The sequence below is a fragment of the Homalodisca vitripennis genome, chromosome 4 (assembly GCF_021130785.1).
Source record: "Homalodisca vitripennis isolate AUS2020 chromosome 4, UT_GWSS_2.1, whole genome shotgun sequence".
NCBI lineage: Eukaryota > Metazoa > Arthropoda > Insecta > Hemiptera > Cicadellidae > Homalodisca > Homalodisca vitripennis.
This window is the reverse complement of record NC_060210.1, coordinates 63,966,199-63,988,035: the sequence shown is the minus strand read 5'-3', so window position 1 is coordinate 63,988,035 and position 21,837 is coordinate 63,966,199. Positions and strand designations below refer to the sequence as shown.

The following is a 21,837-nucleotide window of genomic DNA, read 5'->3' as shown; positions in this document are numbered from 1 at the left end:
GAAAGAAGCATCAGTCCACAGATGACAAAAACTCGGTATTTGACAAAATAGTTAAATTTGAATTTAATGAGATTGTTTCCGCCTATATAATTTACAACAGTTACACGAATACGAGTAATTTTGTTTCTTGTAAATACGGCTGTCTTTAACAAAACACGTCTTTAAAAACAATGATAAAAAACACCTAAGAAATACTTGTCAAAGTATTTTTCGTGGTTTGTTGTTTTTTTTTACCACAAAATATATTGCTTTTATTGCAATAAAATGCATCTCTATTGTTGGATTAGACATTTAAACATATTTGCAAAAACAATATTTTACTTTTTGTTTTATGTGTTTTTATGTTGAAAATGCACACTTTGTAAATAAAAACACACTAGCCTATTAATAATAATGTTAACCAATTTTTCTGCTAATTTTAGTTTATTGATAACATTTCACTTAGTAGTTTTATTTTTCAGTTTAATATTTTTCAAAGAGTTTTTCATTTTCCAAATTGTAAAACGGTGATTAGTCTACCTTATGTACTGTAATTACGCAGATAACAGTTCAAAGAACACTTTTCTTGTCAAATTCGGATATTATAAAATGCAAACACATGTCAAATGGTTGAGTACCAAACGGACGGAAATGGTCAATAACCTCTATCGTTAAGATAACATACGCTCTGGTATACAAATCTTGATACTGCTACTGCAATGTTCTCAGACCGGTCTACACCATACATCAGACAATGTAAGAGAACTCTTTTGCTTACCTCATCAATATGCAAGTTTTGTTTACATTTTCATACGAAAATAACATTAAACACGAATTCTATTTTCCCTTCTTTTTCAAAAGATATGCTCTAACCGCGATCACCTCAAGTTTATGTAACCTTACAATAATAGTTTCCAACATTATTGCGTACTGATCAATTTTCTAGGAAATCTAATAGCATGATTATACGATCTCGTCGTACCGGTAATTATTTACAGGCTGCGATCAGCTCACAATTACCAGAGAAATCGCCGCCGCGCCGCGCTGAACCGATAAGCGAACTCGGACGTGTTATTGCCGTGTCTAACCTCTAACTGATGGTTCGGACCCGTCAGTCGTAGCCTACAGATCTTTCATAACAGAACACGAATGTTTCTCAGGATCACAATACTTATTATTGTCTAATACACCTTACTTATCTTTTTTAATTACTATCCTAAAGTTTGTTACCTATAACTAATAATGTGAGGAGTAATAGTAAAATTTGTAACGTGAATTAATTCTCAATGTTTAATCCTCTGAGCAGCGATCATTGGATTCCTCACAACTTTTCCGAAATAGTAACTGTGCATTCAGTTTTCGGTTGAGTGTTTGTATTGTATTTTTCTTCATTATAGCTTGTCAATAGTCAAGCTATTCCAAAGACAGGAAAACTAAAAAGTGTTGTTTGATATTTTGTAAAAGAAATTATAGGGTTAATACTAATAACTTGCGCCATATATATAATGTAAGTATAATGTATGTGTGTCAATAATAACTATATTTCCTTATGTTAGATTTCTTAAAACCTTGTATTCCCTCAAGTTATTACTGACGTAAGTATTGTTAAACACGCATATCCTAATGTTCAACAATTTGAACTTATGTCTGGTTAAGAAATTGACAAAAATTTACACATTTAACGTAGGGAATTTGCGCAATTTCGTGATTAGACACAAATAATAACAAAAGAAGATAAATTATAAAACAACTCACAGTAAGTACCGGTATATGATATACAGCTTCTGGGAGTGTAGTGAATTTAATCTAATATATAAAAATGAAACTGTTCGTGTGTAACAGCATCACTCACAAACGGCTGGACGGATTCGCCTAATTTTTTTTTTAATTTGTTCGTCTTGATCTGTAGAAGGTTATAGGATACTTTTTATCCCTTTCCCGATTCAGGATTCCGCCCCACTGGTTACAGAAATACCCGTAAGAAATGCATTGCAGCAAACATATGTTATTAAGTGAAAGAGTCTTTTCAAATTTTTAATCAGCTGTTCTTTGTAAACATATATAATGCGACAAAAAATATATTTATATATAATTTAATTACTACACTTATAGTTTTAAAGCATAGAGTAAGCTTAAGAGAAACGACAAATTTTGTTTTAAACTGTTTCTGCAATCACTGTTAAACATAGACTTTACTATCCAGATAATACAATTCAAATTTGACGTAAAAATTCACCTTTAACTGCAATATTTATTTAATATAAACCATGCTCATGCTTGATCAGAAGAGCAATGCAGATATCATAATTACTATCTTACGTTGGCTACAAATATAAAGAATGATATAAAATCAACCTTAGTTGTTTTTTTTTTGACAGAAGTATCAGGAATGTGGTACATACCTTCATAATGCGCCCAAGAAGCTCACGAATGAACGACTATCAATTATCTCAGCAATGTTTAGAATGTGATAGAAAATGAATAAGTGAATATAGTGTACTGTTTTCAACGGGAAATTGCGTGCGAAGCCGCGGGAAACTTATTGAAATGCGCAGCGAAGCGCGCCGGGTCCGCTAGTCTATATATATAAAAATGAAACTGTTCGTGTGTAACAGCATCACTCACAAACGGCTGGACGGATTCGCCTAATTTTTTTTAAATTTGTTCGTTTTGATCTGTAGAAGGTTATAGGATACTTTTTATCCCTTTCCCGATTCAGGATTCCGCCCCACTGGTTACAGAAATACCCGTAAGAAATGCATTGCAGCAAACATATGTTATTAAGTGAAAGAGTCTTTTCAAATTTTTAATCAGCTGTTCTTTGTAAACATATATAATGCGACAAAAAATTGTTGTTATTTTTGACAGTAACTAAGTAAACATAAATATTTTTGACGTTTCTATGTAAACAAACATTTTTTGACATTTACAACGTGTCACAAATGTCAAATTTTTGATAAACGTGATTTGATATCTTTTTTACAATTTCCAAGAACAGTGTTATTTTCCATCAGTAAAAGGTTTAAAAAAATAGGCAAGTATTTTTGTTTTCTCATGTAAATATTCTTTGAAGAATGTTTTTCTCAACATTTTTTTTTACAGAATTCCTTTGAGCAGTTTTTTGACGAATTTTATTGGAAAATAACATAATGCCGCCAAGAAAAAAAAGTGCTTTATGCCGTCACATCAATTACTCTTGAAAGTAGGATCACCGATAATGATGTTGAGAAACTTACGACCACCAAAATTGTGCAACGGCACTCGACTAACCGTCAAAAATTTACATCCAAATATCATTGAAGCAACGATTTTGTCGGGAACATCTGCCGGGGAAGATGTCTTCATCCCTCGCATCCCCTTAATTCCATCCGACTTGCCATTTGAATTTAAGAGACTTCAGTTCCCCGTTCGACTTGCGTTCGCAATGACGATTAATAAGGCACAAGGACAATCACTTAACGTCGCAGGAATCCATCTGGAACCCTCATGTTTCTCGCACGGTCAATTATACGTCGCTTGCTCAAGAGTCGGAAACCCGAAGAACCTTTATATTTATGCTCCAAATAATACAACTAATAACGTTGTTTACCAAAACGCATTAAAATAAACAAAAAGCTTTTATAATAGATTTTATGATATGCTACGATGTATTAGTAGAGCAATAAATTAATTGGAAAAACGTATAATAAAATTAGTATTTCTTTTCGATGCTTGATTGATGTAGCCCTCTCTACTGCCACGCGAGCGGAGCCGCGGGTTTAGGCTAGTGATTTATGAATTAGAGAAACTAAATATTTACGAGGCCTACACTTTCATATACATGCCGTACAAACTCATATCCTTAAACTCAACACATTTTGAGCTGATTATAACAAATCCTTCGATTCTGCTTCAAAGGTCAACAAATCTTCATGGAATGATTACATTTTCTTATCTTTAGAAAATATATCTGGCCAAGATCGATTTCACCACCTTAAATGCACATTATAATTTCCGGTTTTTTTATTTTCTTATTTAAAGAGGGCATCGAAAAGTGTAAGTGTAACCATGAAAATAGAAAAACATTGACCCCATCAAAAACTGATCATACTACCACTTTAGAAAATTGACTTCGTAATCACATACGCCGAATTATGCAGTCCATCATACAAGGAGCCGCCGAGCTTGTTGCTGTATCGGTTAACTTGTGATAATCACAATTATACACCTTGTCAACTGTCAAGGCCACTGCCGTTGGTAGAATAAAGTAGTTACCTATCTCTAATTAGGGAAGTTTGGTAGTTTCTTAAACAGCAGTTAGATGTATAGGTGGAAAATATCTCCGGAGCTAAATAACAATCCCTAATATCCAAAGTAAACTGTCCAATAAAACTGTTTTCTTAGCTGGAAAAACCACCCTAAAACACCTATGACACAAAAACATAGTGATACCAGATTTTATGTAACAAACGTGTTTGTTTACAAATTATAATTTTAAAACAACACTTCTTGAGTAAAATATACGGCAATAATAAATTATTAGTAATATAAATTATATTATACATTGAAATTTACAATAAAATACCATAAATAACTCTACCAAAGCATCTTTGAATAGGATATATGCACGCTAAATTACTATATTTCAACTCATAAATAGTACTTCCCGCTCAGTCGGAAGAATAGGTAGATTTTGTAACGACTAAAACATTAATTTATTCTCGTAAGATTTACGTGTAGGCTACTCAATATCTCAAAAACCGTTCGAAATACAACAAACGTGTGAAAAAAGTTTAGGAAATTTAAAAATATCCAAGAACACTTTTTTCCTCGGTTCACAATGGGGTCGTGAATTTGCTAGTACGGCCGCCATAATGGAACATAATGGTTGACCAAGAGATTTATTAGATTAATTTTGTACCAAGTTTCAATATTATACATGTATGCATGTATTGTTACAATATTTTGAACGGGGGTGGTTTTGGACACGGGGATCACGTTCGATGAAGTTATGCACATTTCGGAAGTATAATAAAACGTATGTCAAGAAATATCAATGCTATAAAATTTTTAACCTAACTTATTCTGTAATGGTTTGAAATGTATACTTGCGCATTTTATCAATATAATATTTAGTTTAATGGATTTTTTCAAATTTTCTTTGCAACCCCGTTTTAGAGGAATCAATAAATTTATATTTAAATTAACATTTATACTGTACTATATAATATTATATTGTGACACTGAATCAATAAACTGCCAACTTGAGCTTTACATTTTTAATAAAAACACTGAAGTAAACGGAAGTGGCAGGAGTGGAGGAAGGGGATGACGGAACTTGTAACAGGTTCTGAGGTGGAAGGCACGTCAATAAGTTCGGTGTTCCCATAATCTCAGTGTTACCCTTTAGAAAGTGTTATTTACATAACATAATACTAAAAGTAAATAAAGACGAGAAAATATGATAAACCTCCACAAATGGTAAAAAATGGAAGCGATTTAAAAACGTTTCTTTAATGCTATCATTATATCACCTTCATTATTTACGTTCATGGGTATGTCCCTATATATCATGCTGTGGTAACTACTAAACTATTTAACCATAATTGATTAAATTTAAAATTTTTGCATTTCAGACATTTGCCATCGTTACATGTTACAAAATATATAACTATGGCAAATGTCCGAAAACCTGTCATGTTTCTAAACTTTCCTTCGTCAATAACAATTTTTAAACAAAGAATTAAAATTAATGTAATTTTATTATAAAAAAAAAGATTATTAACAAAAGTATTGATTGTCAGTGTATATTTTTTAATTTAAACTTTTGTACTGAGTTCATATAGAGACTTATAATTTGCGGCAGTGTATACTTTTAAAATGATATTTTACTCGATGGAGTTTATATTATTTCAAAAAGTTAGCTTTCTCCCAAACTTCCCATTTCGAGTTAGGGGTTGAAGTTCTCATATAGGTACTCGAAAACCATAGTCTTTATCCTTATAACTATCCCACCATGAGTATTCTTGGTATAGTTCTGGGAGAGGCAGGACTTTGGTGCCCCTGGTATTTACTTTCCACATTATTAAATACCATCTAATATCTCCTCAAAAGTTAAACGCATACAAAATATATGAACTGATCTGGCAATAAATAACCTTTAACTATTTATGTTTAGTTCCGAAGGTGCTAGATATGTGGTCTACTGAGACGTTTAGTATGTCAAAGCTCAGGTTTCACTGTCTTCTGCCAACAATGCGGAATGGGCAAGACTACATCAAAATCAGGTCAATTTCGCCCAATACTGTGCTGACAGACAATATAAGTAGTTAGTTCTGAATACATAGAAAAACAATCCGCTGATGTTTAAATGATGTCATCACAAATGAACACTATCGAAATATTAGATTAGCAGCCAGTACAATCAATGGAGGTCATATATGATATTTAGAACTTGAAGTAATAGCCCTAAACAAACATTGCCAGATGACTTCAGGAAGCACTGAGAGGACAAGCACTTCCATTCATTTCTAAACTCGGCTGCAACCACACGGCCAATGTGGGCAATGACCGCGTCTCTTGATATAACATTCCAATCATGGTCTGCTGCTCTTTCATTTTCATAAGACCCACTCGCCAGACCGGATGTCGAAAATGATCTTGACAGCAATCCGGAACCGGAAGTTACATCAGGGACTTATCATAGTAACACCGGTTTCCCATCGGAGGCCTTGGCCAGAATACCGTTTCTGATTTTGTACTTCTCCGTTACGGCAAGACCTGCAGTTACAGTAGTTAACTGACCTTGCAAGCAGCATAAGTGCTACTTACAACAGTCCCTTTTCAAATTCGAGCCAGTTTAAACTTAACTCTGCTTACAAACTCCACCGTTATGGTAGTTTTACAGTTTTAGTTCAAACATTTGGATTGGATAGTTGGGAATGAAACGGTTTCGTAATTTATTATTTCTTATAATAATAATAAATTTTTATTATTTATTATAATTTAGTCTATTATTTATTATAAATATGTGAACATTGTAATATGCACTGGATAACAAGCACGTCCATTTGTTAAACTGATACTAATAATAAATGAATAAAACAAGACTACCTGACAGAACGAAACGAAAGAGTTGGTGCACAGAAATACAGACTGACTACTCTTTTAGTTTTTCATCCTAAACCCGTAAGATACTAAGAGACATACCAAGTACTTAGTCTTAAGTATTGAGGAAGATTTGAGTATCGAGATTTATCACACAGACAGACATATTACCTTTTAACCCCAACATCAATAGCGTCCTATAGGACCATGAGGAATATTATGCAGTGTTTTGTCTCTAGGGCCTTTCTATCGAGATTTATCACACAGACGACATATTACGTTTTAACCCCAACATCAATAGCGTCCTATAGGACCATTAGGAATATTATACAGTGTTTTATCTCTAGGGCCTTTCTATCGAGATTTATCACACAGACAGACTTATTACCTTTTAACCCCAACATCAATAGCGTCCTATAGGACCATGAGGAATATTATACAGTGTTTTATCTCTAGGGCCTTTCTATCGAGATTTTCACACAGACAGACTTATTACCTTTTAACCCCAACATCAATAGCGTCCTACAGGACCATGAGGAATATTATACATTGTTTTATCTCCTGGGCTTTATATCAGGAGTATCGCACAGACTGACGAACAATGGCAACATTTTAAGAAGGCCGTGGCGGATTGATCATTGATTAACGCTGAATGAAAGAACATCAATAAACAGACAAGACAAATAATTTTTAAGCTCATGAAGTTTCTAGAACAAAAGTCAAAATTAGTTTCTGATCTTGTAAATGCATCTGAACTAAAGTAATTACTGATGAATAGATTGTATTATGGTAACTAAAGTAATAGAAAAAGTCGCTGATTGTAACTTTCTATAAACTAATGATAAACCATGTATCCTAAGGGTGTCTTCTAGAACATCCATTTCAAGCCCATTAGAATTAAGCACAGTTTAAATGGCTAGGCTCGGCCCAATGGTCTATAATTACACTTGTTACACCCAACTAGCAAGACTCACGCCGCTCTATTTCCGATCACCTCCCGGGTAGAAATTCTTCCGCGGGCAGGAGAGGAGTGCAGCCGTAACCCGCAGCGCGCCCGCGCTCCAGTTATATAATCATCTACAGACTGGAACAGTTTTAAATTATTAAAGGGGTTTTATTATTTTCAACGTAGAATCATATAGTCGATGTTTCAGTTATAATGCTAGTGTTGACAAAACCTCCGTTCTTAAATGATGAATATTTAAGTTTTAAATATGACAGACAAGATATTATGACAAAGAACATGAATGCAGCGAATATGTCTTAAAGTCGTTTTGATTAGAAGAATGAACTATGACAATTATGGGTATACTCAAAACAGTATGTACGCGTTAATAAACAATCAAAACACATACATCGAACAAGTAAATAGATTTTGCATATAATTTTGAATACTTTTTACACATTACATAATGTGCCACTCACTATAGTGCTTGTAAATAAATTTTTACGTTGAACTTATCTGTTAATGTATTCATACTGTGCTCTTACCTCGACTTTTATACAGTACTTTTAACAAATGACAGGTCAGATTAATACAAATCTTAATTTAACAGTTAAACACTCAATTACTTAAATTTCATTAAGCACGAAAAATGGTTTTTTATTCTGTTATGAAAAACACAATTGTATCGTTTCGTCGTAGCTTATTAAGTACCCGACATATCCTTATAAATAAAATCGTGTCGCTGTCTGTCTATCTGTGCCATAAACTCTTGACATAAGTCCTATAGACTTGAAACTTGGTGCATAAGTTTCTCTTGGCTCAAGGAAGAACTCTATTCTTTTTTTGGGTTCAAAAGCTCAAAATCAAACGATAAAAAATTGGTTTATGGTAATCATGATGGCAGAGATAAAACTGCAAATAAACAAGTGTGTAAACAAACTGAGTAGAATTATATATGATTTGTTTAGTAATTTACCAACACATCCTTTTTTAATAGCTGACTTTGTTGAATTGGTTAACAAGACGTTCGTTACGTTCACTCCGATGCATGGGTTTGTATTTATTACGTAGGGTACTCCTGCTCGAACCCAGTGTGTAGATCCACATAAATTGTTTTCTGACTATAAAAACGCCTCATCAACTAATTAAAAAAAAAAAAAACAGTAGCAGTCGTGGGACTGCCGATAGAAGTGAAAACGGAACTATTAAATTGAGAGTAATTAACAATACGTTATAGTAGCAGTACATCTGTAATTGTAAATGTGACGCGTTTTTAATTTTCCAATTTTAAAATCCACGAAAAAATATTATCAAATAACTAGAAATATATTTTACCACGCTAGTAAGATAAATCTTATACCGTAATAATACTCATTTCATGATGAAGAGGTTAAATATTAAAAACATAATAAAAATGAATAATGCTAAATTTTAAATACAAATATTCGTACAAATATTAAAAATGTTTAAAAATATATTCGTTGTTTTCATTATTCATTTATCTGTATAAAAATATGTTGTAATTGCTCAATATTAATAGTTAGTTAAACATAGAATACAAGTGAGTAAACACCGAGTGAACAACAGTGAGTTGAACACCGTTGTAAATAATACAGTTATTGCTACGGATAAAGTATATAATTGCAATAACAATTTAACCCACAATATTTTTAAAACTAATAAATTAGTTAAATTAACTTGGTTCTTTCGTAAAGGTATTTTTATTGCACAATAAACTAATTTATTGAGTTAATACGGTATCAGTGAGCCAATGCGCCAACTACAGTTCCGGCAGAAACGTTCACTCATCACTTCATACGCTACTACAGGCTAAACTAAACTTCCAATAAAAAAATGATAAATTACAAAAAAAATATTCATCTATTTTCACACAACTTTCTCGCTGACAAATTTTGTCTGACCAAAAAATAAAAAAAATCCTCGCTTACTACTTTTTTCTTGTCATTGTAAACGCTATGTAAAATGTAAACAATAATCAAAATTATTTCGAAATTTTTTTAATATTTAAAAATGTAACCAATAGATTGCCAATATTAAGAGCTTTAATTTGACGCATCTTACAGAATTGTACGACATTGGCTTCACTTTTAAATCGCGAGAGGGAGCCGTAAAGGTCACTGATTTTCGCAGTCTGTTTTCATACTCCGCCGGGACAGTTTTAACACAGCGAGACTGACTTTTTCATGCAGGTTAGTAGTCCGCGGCCAAGTGTCTACGGTTAAAAAACACAGCGAGACTGACTTTTTCATGCAGGTTAGTATCATTAGCATGTCGGTGACGCGAACCGAGGATTTTACCCTCTACCAAAACGCTCAACGCGCCTAAAGAAGTTTTCACTTCAAAAAAGTTTTTATTATGTAACACTTATTGCAGTTGTTTAACAATAGCAATTCATCACACGTTAATGACTAGGTATCCAGTGATCGAATTGCCAAAATAAAACTATGACATAATTTCAATCGCTTCCGATCGCATAACTGTCCGATGACAAGAGTGACTGGTTTTGGAACCGCTCCAAGATTGAAAGAATGACTCGGAGGTTGTATGAGTCATCTTGAATTTGTTATTAATACGTTGTTATTTGCTCATATTTTCATATTTACATTAAAATCCAATAATACTTCGTGAAAAACGATACAGTGTTCAAAACTCAATAAGCTTACCATTAAATTAATTATTAGTGAATAATTAGTGAATGAATGATGACAATTTGTCATCGCTTTTATGGAATTTCTGACTAGCTATCTTCATTTTTTAACACTGTAGTAAAAGTTCAATATTAAAACAGATAATCCAGAAGCAAAGGTGTTGATAATATTTAACTTAAGACAGTAAGAAACCTTTAAACTATATCCTTATGAAAGGTTGAGACAGCTGAAGGGAAGATGAAATGGATTGTACATTCACATAGGAAAGAAAAGGCATACATTGGTGTAGGAGTGGATTATGCAGAAATTCTAGTCGGTGGCGTAGTTACCTTGGGTGGAACCCGGTGCGGAAGAAGTTGGTGGTGTCACTCCATCGAAAGTAAAAAGCAATAAATTTTATATAATAAAGGTCATGGATATAATATATATATTTTTTTATTATCTATCACTATAGAATAATACACGTTTAACAATTCACGCCAACCAAACACAACACACTTCATGAAACAATAATGATAAATGTTGCAACTGAAACGTCAAAGATCGCGAGTATGGGACGGGGAATCCCCCGCAACAGCGTCAGGCTCTTTTGCGGGAATCCCCGAATTATACATAGAGCTGAGCTAGTGCTAGTGGAGGAATCCCCTAAAAAGAAATTTTTGTGCTTGGGATTTATTCTTTTTTTGTACGCTGTTCTTAAAGTTGAGAGACCGGATGGGTGTCACCCCAACAAAGGTGATACCCGGTGCGGCCCGCCCCCGCCCCCCCCTTGCGCCACTGATTCTAGTTAAATCTGCTGCGGAAGACAAACTAATATGCTGGAGTGATGAGCAGATGGTGGATTATGATGAACAGTTCAGGGGAGTAATGTAAATCAGAAGAAGAATCGGAGTGTAGAATAGCGCCGAAACAAAGAGGAGAATCAGTATTAAGGACAGCAATGAAGTAAGGGTTAAAAATATGTAGATCAGGAACCAGAAGTGATATTCTCCAAGAACACGACAAAACAGACCAAGCGGTCAGTTACAATAGATGTCGCTTTGTAGAACTAAGGAAGCAGACAGAAGTCCAGGGAGTGCTTCAATGGCGAGCAGAATAATAATTGATGACATCATCTTGGCGGTCAACAGTATAACCTGTGGCAGTGGCACACCGCTCCCGCCACGGCGCGCGGCATGCGACTAGTGGGCACACCTCCCACGACTTGGAATCCTTATCACACTGCATCCTCAAGTAGTATGACTGATGTACAAACCACAGACACAAGTAGTATGGCTGATGTACAAACCACGGACACAATCCTCAAGTAGTTTGACTGATGTACAAACCACGGACACAAATAGTATGACTGATGTACAAACCACGGCACAAGTAGTATGACTGATGTACAAACCACAGACACAAAAGTAGTATGGCGACAACAAACCACGGACACAATCCTCAAGTCTGATGTACAATCCATGTAGTTGTATGACTGATGTACAATACACAACAAGTAGTACAAATGTATGTCCTCAAGTAGTATGACTGATGTACAAACCACGGACACAAACCATAGTATGACTGATGTACAAACCACGTAGTATGACTGATGTACAAACCACGGACACAAGTAGTATGGCTGATGTACAAACCACGGACACAATCCTCAAGTAGTACCACGGACACAATCCTCAAGTAGTATGGCTGATGTACAAACCACGGACACAATCCTCAAGTAGTTTGACTGATGTACAAACCACGGACACAAATAGTATGACTGATGTACAAACCACGGCACAAGTAGTATGACTGATGTACAAACCACGGACACAAGTAGTATGGCTGATGTACAAACCACGGACACAATCCTCAAGTAGTTTGACTGATGTACAAACCACGGACACAAATAGTATGACTGATGTACAAACCACGGCACAAGTAGTATGACTGATGTACAAACCACAGACACAAGTAGTATGGCTGATGTACAAACCACGGACACAATCCTCAAGTAGTTTGACTGATGTACAAACCACGGACACAAATAGTATGACTGATGTACAAACCACGGCACAAGTAGTATGACTGATGTACAAACCACGGACACAATCCTCAAGTAGTTTGACTGATGTACAAACCACGGACACAAATAGTATGACTGATGTACAAACCACGGCACAAGTAGTATGACTGATGTACAAACCACGGACACAATCCTCAAGTAGTTTGACTGATGTACAAACCACGGACACAATCCTCAAGTAGTACCACGGACACAATCCTCAAGTAGTATGACTGATGTACAAACCACGGACACAATCCTCAAGTAGTACCACGGACACAATCCTCAAGTAGTATGACTGATGTACAAACCACAGACACAAGTAGTATGGCTGATGTACAAACCACGGACACAATCCTCAAGTAGTTTGACTGATGTACAAACCACGGACACAAATAGTATGACTGATGTACAAACCACGGCACAAGTAGTATGACTGATGTACAAACCACAGACACAAGTAGTATGGCTGATGTACAAACCACGGACACAATCCTCAAGTAGTTTGACTGATGTACAAACCACGGACACAAATAGTATGACTGATGACTGATGTACAAACCACGGACACAAGTAGTATGACTGATGTACAAACCACGGACACAATCCTCAAGTAGTTTGACTGATGTACAAACCACGGACACAAATAGTATGACTGATGTACAAACCACGGCACAAGTAGTATGACTGATGTACAAACCACGGACACAAGTAGTATGGCTGATGTACAAACCACGGACACAATCCTCAAGTAGTTTGACTGATGTACAAACCACGGACACAAATAGTATGACTGATGTACAAACCACGGCACAAGTAGTATGACTGATGTACAAACCACAGACACAAGTAGTATGGCTGATGTACAAACCACGGACACAATCCTCAAGTAGTTTGACTGATGTACAAACCACGGACACAAATAGTATGACTGATGTACAAACCACGGCACAAGTAGTATGACTGATGTACAAACCACGGACACAATCCTCAAGTAGTACCACGGACACAATCCTCAAGTAGTTTGACTGATGTACAAACCACGGACACAATCCTCAAGTAGTACCACGGACACAATCCTCAAGTAGTACCACGGACACAATCCTCAAGTAGTATGACTGATGTACAAACCATGACACAAGTAGTATGCTATAGTACTAATAGATTTTCTTGTAAATTCCATCCTAAATAATATTGAAAGTGAATTGATTAAATAACATTCCAACGTCATGCAGTAATATAATTTACCATAAACTCATCCGATGTTACTTTCCACGAAACCTCTCTTGAGGGGTTTATATCATCTTACACTCCACTATACGATATGATTAAAGTAAATGATAATAGTAAAGTGTAATAGATACAGAAGGTAAAAGAGGATGGACTTTTAAATTCAGAATTTAAAATGTAAGGTATTATGAAGTAAATTTGAAAGGAGAGTATCGAGAATTGAGTCTATTCCCTGCAAGAATCGATGTTGAGAGTAGTGAAACATATGTACCAAAATATGGTAGTTTTTTTAATGGGGATTTGGAACCTTGAACTACGGAACTACCGATTATGCGGTATAAGCATCATGATGCCATGTGACATGTAGTGGCTTTAACTGGCAATGAAGCTGATTTGGCTTTATTGCATTAGAATAATAGCAAGGACGTAGCCAGCGAGGGGTCCGAGGGATCTGAACCCCCACATTTTCAATGTTTTCAATGACTTTTTTAGTAAACGATTATTATTATTTAAATAATTCAGTATTACTGACATGTACTGCTGAAAGATAGTTCTCAACAAAGAAACGGGCCAAGAACTTTTTAAGGACCAAACTGGGGCCTTAGTCTCTGTCCACAACGGGAAAATATCAGTAGCACGGACTCCCCTAAAATTTTTTCTGGTCACGTTCTTGGACAATAGGACATTGCTTTTCTAGGTCAGTAAAGAAAAATTAAAATCTTAATCTAATTACTTACATCCACTCCCGTCTATATACAGTACCATACGCGCACAACACCAGGTTGCTGATTTTAAGGTAATACCAACTAGTTATCCATGAACTCATAAACTGAGTGACCTGGCGAACACACCAGAAAGCGCCTCACTGAGTGCGAAGTTGATTTGAGATTTGCAATTATTTGGTGTGCTCGTTCAGGGAGTTTTCACGCATAGATGAGTTCAGGGTTCCTGAGGAGAATCGTGAATAGGATTCTCAGAGGCAGCCGTGTGATTATTGACAGGTGGAACGAAGTGATCACCAGAACTGGGGGATCTTCGCGAGGGAAATCAATCCGATATCCATTCCATGTAGGTATTTGAGAAGAGATCAATGGTGCGTGATAATTCAGATTTTATGTTTGAGATATTTCGATGTCCATTCTTTGATTTCGTTGCTAGCAACGCTAAAGATCATATCTATATAAGTCATTAACTACTTGCATTACTTTTGATAACGTTAGCCGACTATAAAATAAACCTTCTTTATTGTTCTATAGAGCCAAAACCTTACTCGTTCAGTTGCGAGATCATTTAAATTTTTAACTTAAAATAACTGGAAGGAAAATACAATTAATAAGAAAATAATTTCATTAAATTACTCGCTTCCTAAGACATTACATTAAATTACTAAACTTGTAATTGAACTTTCAGCTGCTGATGACGGTGCTGTAAGTTTGTATGAATTTTGAGACAACTGGAGAGCCGGCTGTGAGCGCTCTAAGGTGTCGGACTCTCGGCATGACTTATATTATAGTGGCCCTAAAACTTTTGATCAATACTTCAACTTTTACTGTACCAACTCTGCTCCTCATTCTATTTGAAGATCCTCGCTCAGGCCAGTGGCCCATGAGGATTGCCAGAAGGCTTAAAAGGGAAACGGCCTCTCCTTAAAAATTAATAAAGAATAAACGTCTCCCAAAATTGTGAACTTGTATTCATTTAGGGTATAACTGATAACGGTGTTATGATAAACGTTGTTTTTCCCAACACAACACACGTCTACTGTTGATTTGAGTCGCTCTGTTAAAATCATTGTAACTATACAAAGTATCTTACAACACATTTCTTCTGTTTTACTTAGTGTGGGATACTACTTTTTGAAATGTTAAACATTCTTAAACCCAACAAATAAGAGATATTTAAGGAATGTAATAATATTAAATTCGTAACGTGAATTCAAGGCCATCTTTTTATTACATTTTTCTTCCTTAATTTTTTTTAACAGATTTGCTCAGATGACACATTTTAAATTTTAAGACACATATGTATAAATCAAAATTACTGGCCAGGCCAAGAACAAAAAAGCTAGGCACGTGCCACGAGCAGCCAACCACTATCTTACCAGTGATTGATGATTCATACCCACATTTCAGTAATACATGTAGACATTTCTGTTGTTTCCAAGCATCGCATGAAACACTTAGTATAGTGTCAGGAGGTGACTACTATTTTTAAATTCTCATAATTATAGATTGTGGCAAAAAATAAGTAATGTAGGCGTACTATGATACGAGAACGGTTATAAAAGATAAACATAACACAAATACATTCTATGTTCCACATGCATTGGGTATTGGGTCAAATTGTGTATTTATTTCACCTCAATATGAGTGCGTTGCTTGAGCGAGTTACTTGTCTAACATTCCTGAAGAGACAAGAAACAAGCTTACATAATGTATGGTTGGCCGTCGCTATAAACAGCACAAAGTGTGTACTATAATTAGAAACATTTATTTTTTGAACATTAAGAGGTTTTTATTGCCATTGGCCATGAGGTAATTTGAACTTTTATACTCAGGAGATTTTGATGTATTAAGATAGTACTATCATTATTTAGTGTCACTGTATAGTCACAGCCCTTTGAATAACCTCCCTAAAAACATGAAAAAAATTGATCACTCTACGAGGAATCATAGCTATTTGAGTTTCCAGAGTCATGTAGAATTTGTAAAATTATGTACCCAAGCTTAAGGAAAACAGCTACTGTATATTACAAAACTATAAATTAGCCATAATAGAAAGACAGGTTTTTACATTATATATGAAAAGAAAATTTAAAGACATTTCATTAATACAGTGTTATTTTCTCAGGTGATATTAATTTTTAAACACCTGTAATTCCTGGAGGTTATGCACCGATTAAAACATTTTTTAATTTCCTATCTTCAGAGAAAGTCTATATTTGAGCTGTGATTATGACAGTTTTAAAACCCCCGTTTTCGGGGTGCGTATTGGGTTGGACGAAGCTAATTTAACATTTATTACGTGGCCTACGGTTTGTTTTGAACGTGTCAAGGTAAGAAAAACGTGCTACTGATGGACAATTGGCCTTTCGGCAACAGAGCATTGGGAGCTAAATATACTGGCCACCTTGCTCATTAGTCTCAAGTCTGTATTAGGAACGTGTTGCTTTACCGGCAACATTGTCTCCTTAGCTTCAGAGCAGCACTGGGAACTATTCAGTGGCTTGAACTGCAGCCTATTCAGTGGCTTGAACTGCAGCCACGTCTCATCAGCTTCAGAGCAGCACTGGGAACTATGCAGTGGCTTGAACTGCAGCCACGTCTCATTAGCTTCAGAGCAGCACTGGGAACTATTCACTAGTGGCTTGAACTGCAGCCACATCTCATCAGCTTCAGAGCAGCACTGGGAACTATTCAGTGGCTTGAACTGCAGCCACGTCTATCAGCTTCAGAGCAGCACTGGGAACTATTCAGTGGCTTGAACTGCAGTCACGTCTCATCAGCTTCAGAGCAGCACTGGGAACAATGCAGTAGCTTGAACTGCAGCCACGTCTCATCAGCTTCAGAGCAGCACTGGGAACAATGCAGTAGCTTGAACTGCAGCCACGTCTCATCAGCTTCAGGACAGCACTGGAAATGCACTGGCTTCAAAATATTCTGCCCTACCAGCCTCGTGGTAGCAATGTTAATACATACTAATATTGAACAACAAATATGAATTACAAGTTTGTTTGGAAAGTTTAGTATCTTGCAACGCGAAAATAAATATACACAAGCGAAGAGGTATTATTATGAAGATGGGAGGAAGCAAAAACACTATACCAGCAGGGGCGTAGTGCTTAGGTGAGAAATATACAAGAACAGAAGTTCTTGAACGATCATTACACGAGAATTTCCAAAAAAAACCAATTGATACTCAATGTACTTTTCACGAATGTTCGAGGGGTAACTCACTCAAATTGGGGTGAAATAAAATTCAGAATCTGTCCCCAGTTTCCAATCAATGTAGAATATAGCATTTATTTTTGTTCTATGTATCTTTTCAAGCTGTTCTAGTATCATAGACTGTATGTTATTTCAATTGTTGCACTGCATTCTTGGACATTATGTGGCACAACCCCGACGAGTAGAACACATTAAAATCACATTTAATCAATTTACAATAATGTATTTTATCTTTGACAAATTATGGATCAATTTGAATTCGACTAAAAAATCTACGTAGCACAATCGAAATTCTAGCCTCAGTTAAAAAATAATCTTTATTTATTACGTTATTACGTACACATGCTTATAATATACGACTTCATTAAAATTAATAAAATAAAACAAAAACTAATTCCTTTAAAACTTTTCAAAATTTAACTTTTTAGTTCATTGTGAATGAAGAACACTTAATTATATTATTATTAATAATAATACCTGTTATGTATTGTAAAAATATAAGTATAAAAATATCATGGTAATATGAGTTATTATAATGTAGTAACTGTATTTCCAGGAAAAGAAACTCAATAACACCAGGATTTGGTAAATCAAATTCTGTGTTTTTGATACCCAATTAAAAAGGAAGTAATATTTTTGAAATCTTCCCTTACCGGTGAGTAGATCCTTGGAATCCATCACGATCATAACAAAGTCACAACACTGACATAGCCTTGAAAATCGATGATACCAGTTATATCCGACCGGAACGTTCACTGACAGAAAGCGAGTGCGAATGAAGACTCCCGCCAAGCCGGGCGCGCGACACTGCTGTCACTGCCACTGTTGCCACTACACCCGTCTACACTGCCCCTGCCCCCTGCCGCGACACTACAGCGCTGGCCACAGCCCTGTCCATTGTTGGACTTGGCATTGTTGTTGTTCCGGATCGTAAACAAAACAGTTCCGTTGTCAAACAAACGGTACCGCACAAACGGCACACGCTTTTTCTCACACTTTGATTGACCTGTTAGGAATTTACTAATTCGTCACAACAGTAAATTGATACTCCTATTGTGTCTTATTTATTTAGTCGATACACGCTCAAGCTGGAAACCTGTTAACAAGTTCTAAATACAAGTTTCAGATCCAAAATATAAAATAATACAATTTTGACGAAAGCAAAATTTATATTTTTATATAATCTCCTTTTAAGGTTACTGTACAGATTTATTTGAACAATGACGCTCCAATGCTTGGATACCTTTCTTTTAGAAAATTTCGTCCAAGTCTGAAAAATAAGCTATTGGCACTTCACCTCAAAATCTGCCAACCATGGAATCTTGTTTGTTTGGAAAACAATGGTAGTCTGATATGGCGAGTTTTTAAATTTCAGTTCATAAATAATGTATTTCATCACTAAGACAGCTTTGTGGCTGGAAACATAGTCTTGATAAGGAGGAGTTAATCTTGCATCATAAGCACTTGACATTACACTGTCTCCATAAGCAAACCTTAAAAATCTATCAAATAGAATGAACCTTAGGATTCTAATCACCAATCATTGTGGTAGGTGGATCAAAGTACAAACTTTTCTAATATCTTAATAAAATCAGACAGTCATACTATATGTCATAATGTGGTCGAATGGTAGAAACTTTTAAATTATCACATTAATTGTCTCCCCATTATATTAAATTTTGGAAACAAACAGAACACCCATTGTTCCTTCAGCATCATTCATTGCATTAATGTCCATTCATTACTAATGTCATACTACAGTCGAACCATAAGACAGATTTTTTTGTGATTTGGACTAATACTGATTAACCTCTATACAACGAATAATCTTAAGAACAGAAGCTCTAAAAGACGAACACAACCTTTATAGAATGAATATTTTATGCTCTTAACCTCTATAGTACGGTAAGTAGTTTTCAAAACAAACACGTATCTCAACATGAAATCGCAGCTGATGCACCCCACCCATCCCTCTTCAGTACTGGAACAAAAATAGTGCAGTACTGGGGGCCAAGAAATGGAGTTTGAAGAATTTGTGGACTTTAATGATGATGTAGCGATATGTGGAGATCTAACGGATGAAGATATTCTGGCTTCTGTTCAACCCTCAAAACCTCAAGAAGATGAAGCAGCTGAAGATGATGAGGAGGATGCACGGACGGAGAGTGATCGACTTGAACTGTTAACGAAAGATGCAAGAGAAGCTATTGATGTACTACAGTGTTTTTCATGGAAAAACATTGTTTAGGTGAAAGTGTAGTGAACAATTTTGTTTAGTTATATTCCACGAAGTATCGCCCAGTTAGACGATTTTTCTTGCCATCTCTTCACAGTGTCATCTGTTGCAGTATACTATTTCCCATCATCCTATTCTACATTCCACAATCAATCATTATGTTTCCTCTGTAATACATTGAATTTATAACATTTTACAATATGTAAATAAACATGAACATCTTGTGAGGCTCATGGTAAAACTCATAGAACATGTGTGACTGTTGCCACCACAAAAAACACTCTAAAGTAGCCACCTATATATTGTGAATACCAGAAAATTATTGTGTTCATCTCAACCATATCATTACGGATTTATGAATATGTTCCCTACTTGTCCATACAGTATATACCTATATAGAATAAAATACGATAAATGCTGAGTTGAAAGGCGTAATATTGTCTGACTAGTGAGTAATTTCTGTAGTTCAGTAGACCTAAACACCAATGAGCGTCCCACTCACCTACACCACCAATCTGAGGTTATACGTAAACCACTTACAAACACTGGGCAATTTTAGTGTCCGCCGCTGTGATGCCGCCCTCTCCCCTACCACTGCTCGGCACTCGCCCACTTGCTCTATCCCCTGACCTGGCCACTGGGCTAACCTCACACTAAAATGCAAGCTTCCTGGATACGTCTATGGCTACATTAGTCTGTTAAATTAATATTTTACCCTTAATATTTTAGGCCTATACAAAACAAATACAATATACTTATAGAATAGGTAAGTAGCTGCAGTGTAAACAAAATGGCATGAGAGAGACATGGCTGATAAAACAGAGACGAGGAGATGCTTGTCACACTCCCCACCACTGGAGGGAGGCACCTCCTGCGCGTGGCTGCTCAGATATTTGTTTCTGCGCAGGTTTTTTTTGCGAGCGGTTTATCTATAACATAAACTTGATCTTGAAAGCTGTGAGATGATGAACTTCCTTTGAATGAGTGAAGAATATGTAAACCTTCCCACTACAAGATCCCAGTGATATTAGGGGGTTGATAAATATTGATAATTTAAATTAACCTTGCCACAGATCTCTGGAGTAAGAATGTGGCAGCAGATGCAATGATGAAACCTTTTCCATACCAATCCATTTCATCAAAATAATAAATAATGATATTTTTAAAGTTACATGTCTCCGTAATATATGACACAGAACATAATTATTAAGATTAAGCGGTCAGCTAATTGGATCTTTCCAAACTGTTAGCATCTACCATTATAATAAGCATGTATTGTTCGTAAAGAAACCAAACTAATTGTAATGTATTCTGTATTTACCCTATTACTAAATTCACTGAATTCAAACATATGTAGGTAAGCATTTTCAAAACCACAGTATTTTACTGTCCATGTTAGTTATTACTACTTTAGAATAATATGTAATAACTATTTGTACTAGATGTTTTTCAGCAATAAAACTTCTTAATTTAATAAATTGGAAGATTTGGCAACTTTCATTTCTACTTGTGATTCATTACGATTAGCCTCAAGTTTGATCTTGCTTGTGTAACTGACGGTGTGATAAGATCTTATCCTCACTTGTTAGGAACCATTAAAAATGTTAGGTTACAATTCAGATTGAGATTCATACAATAAAAGACACCTTAAAAAAGAAACAATTTTAATAAATGATTCTGGGTAGGAAAATTAAACAAAG

The 21,837-nt window shown here is 35.4% G+C and overlaps 1 protein-coding gene across 2 annotated transcripts in view; it reads right to left on the bottom strand.

The window, feature by feature from the left end:
- LOC124359403 overlaps positions 1 to 18,724 on the bottom strand; it is a 65,823-nt gene extending 47,099 nt beyond the window's left edge. For both annotated transcript variants that reach the window (XM_046812118.1, XM_046812119.1), the window contains exon 1: positions 18,555 to 18,724. In XM_046812118.1, the coding sequence (XP_046668074.1) occupies positions 18,555 to 18,588 (34 nt within the window). In that variant the 5' untranslated portion in view covers positions 18,589 to 18,724. The remainder of the gene's footprint in view (positions 1 to 18,554) is intronic.
- Between the last annotated feature and the right edge of the window lie 3,113 nt (positions 18,725 to 21,837).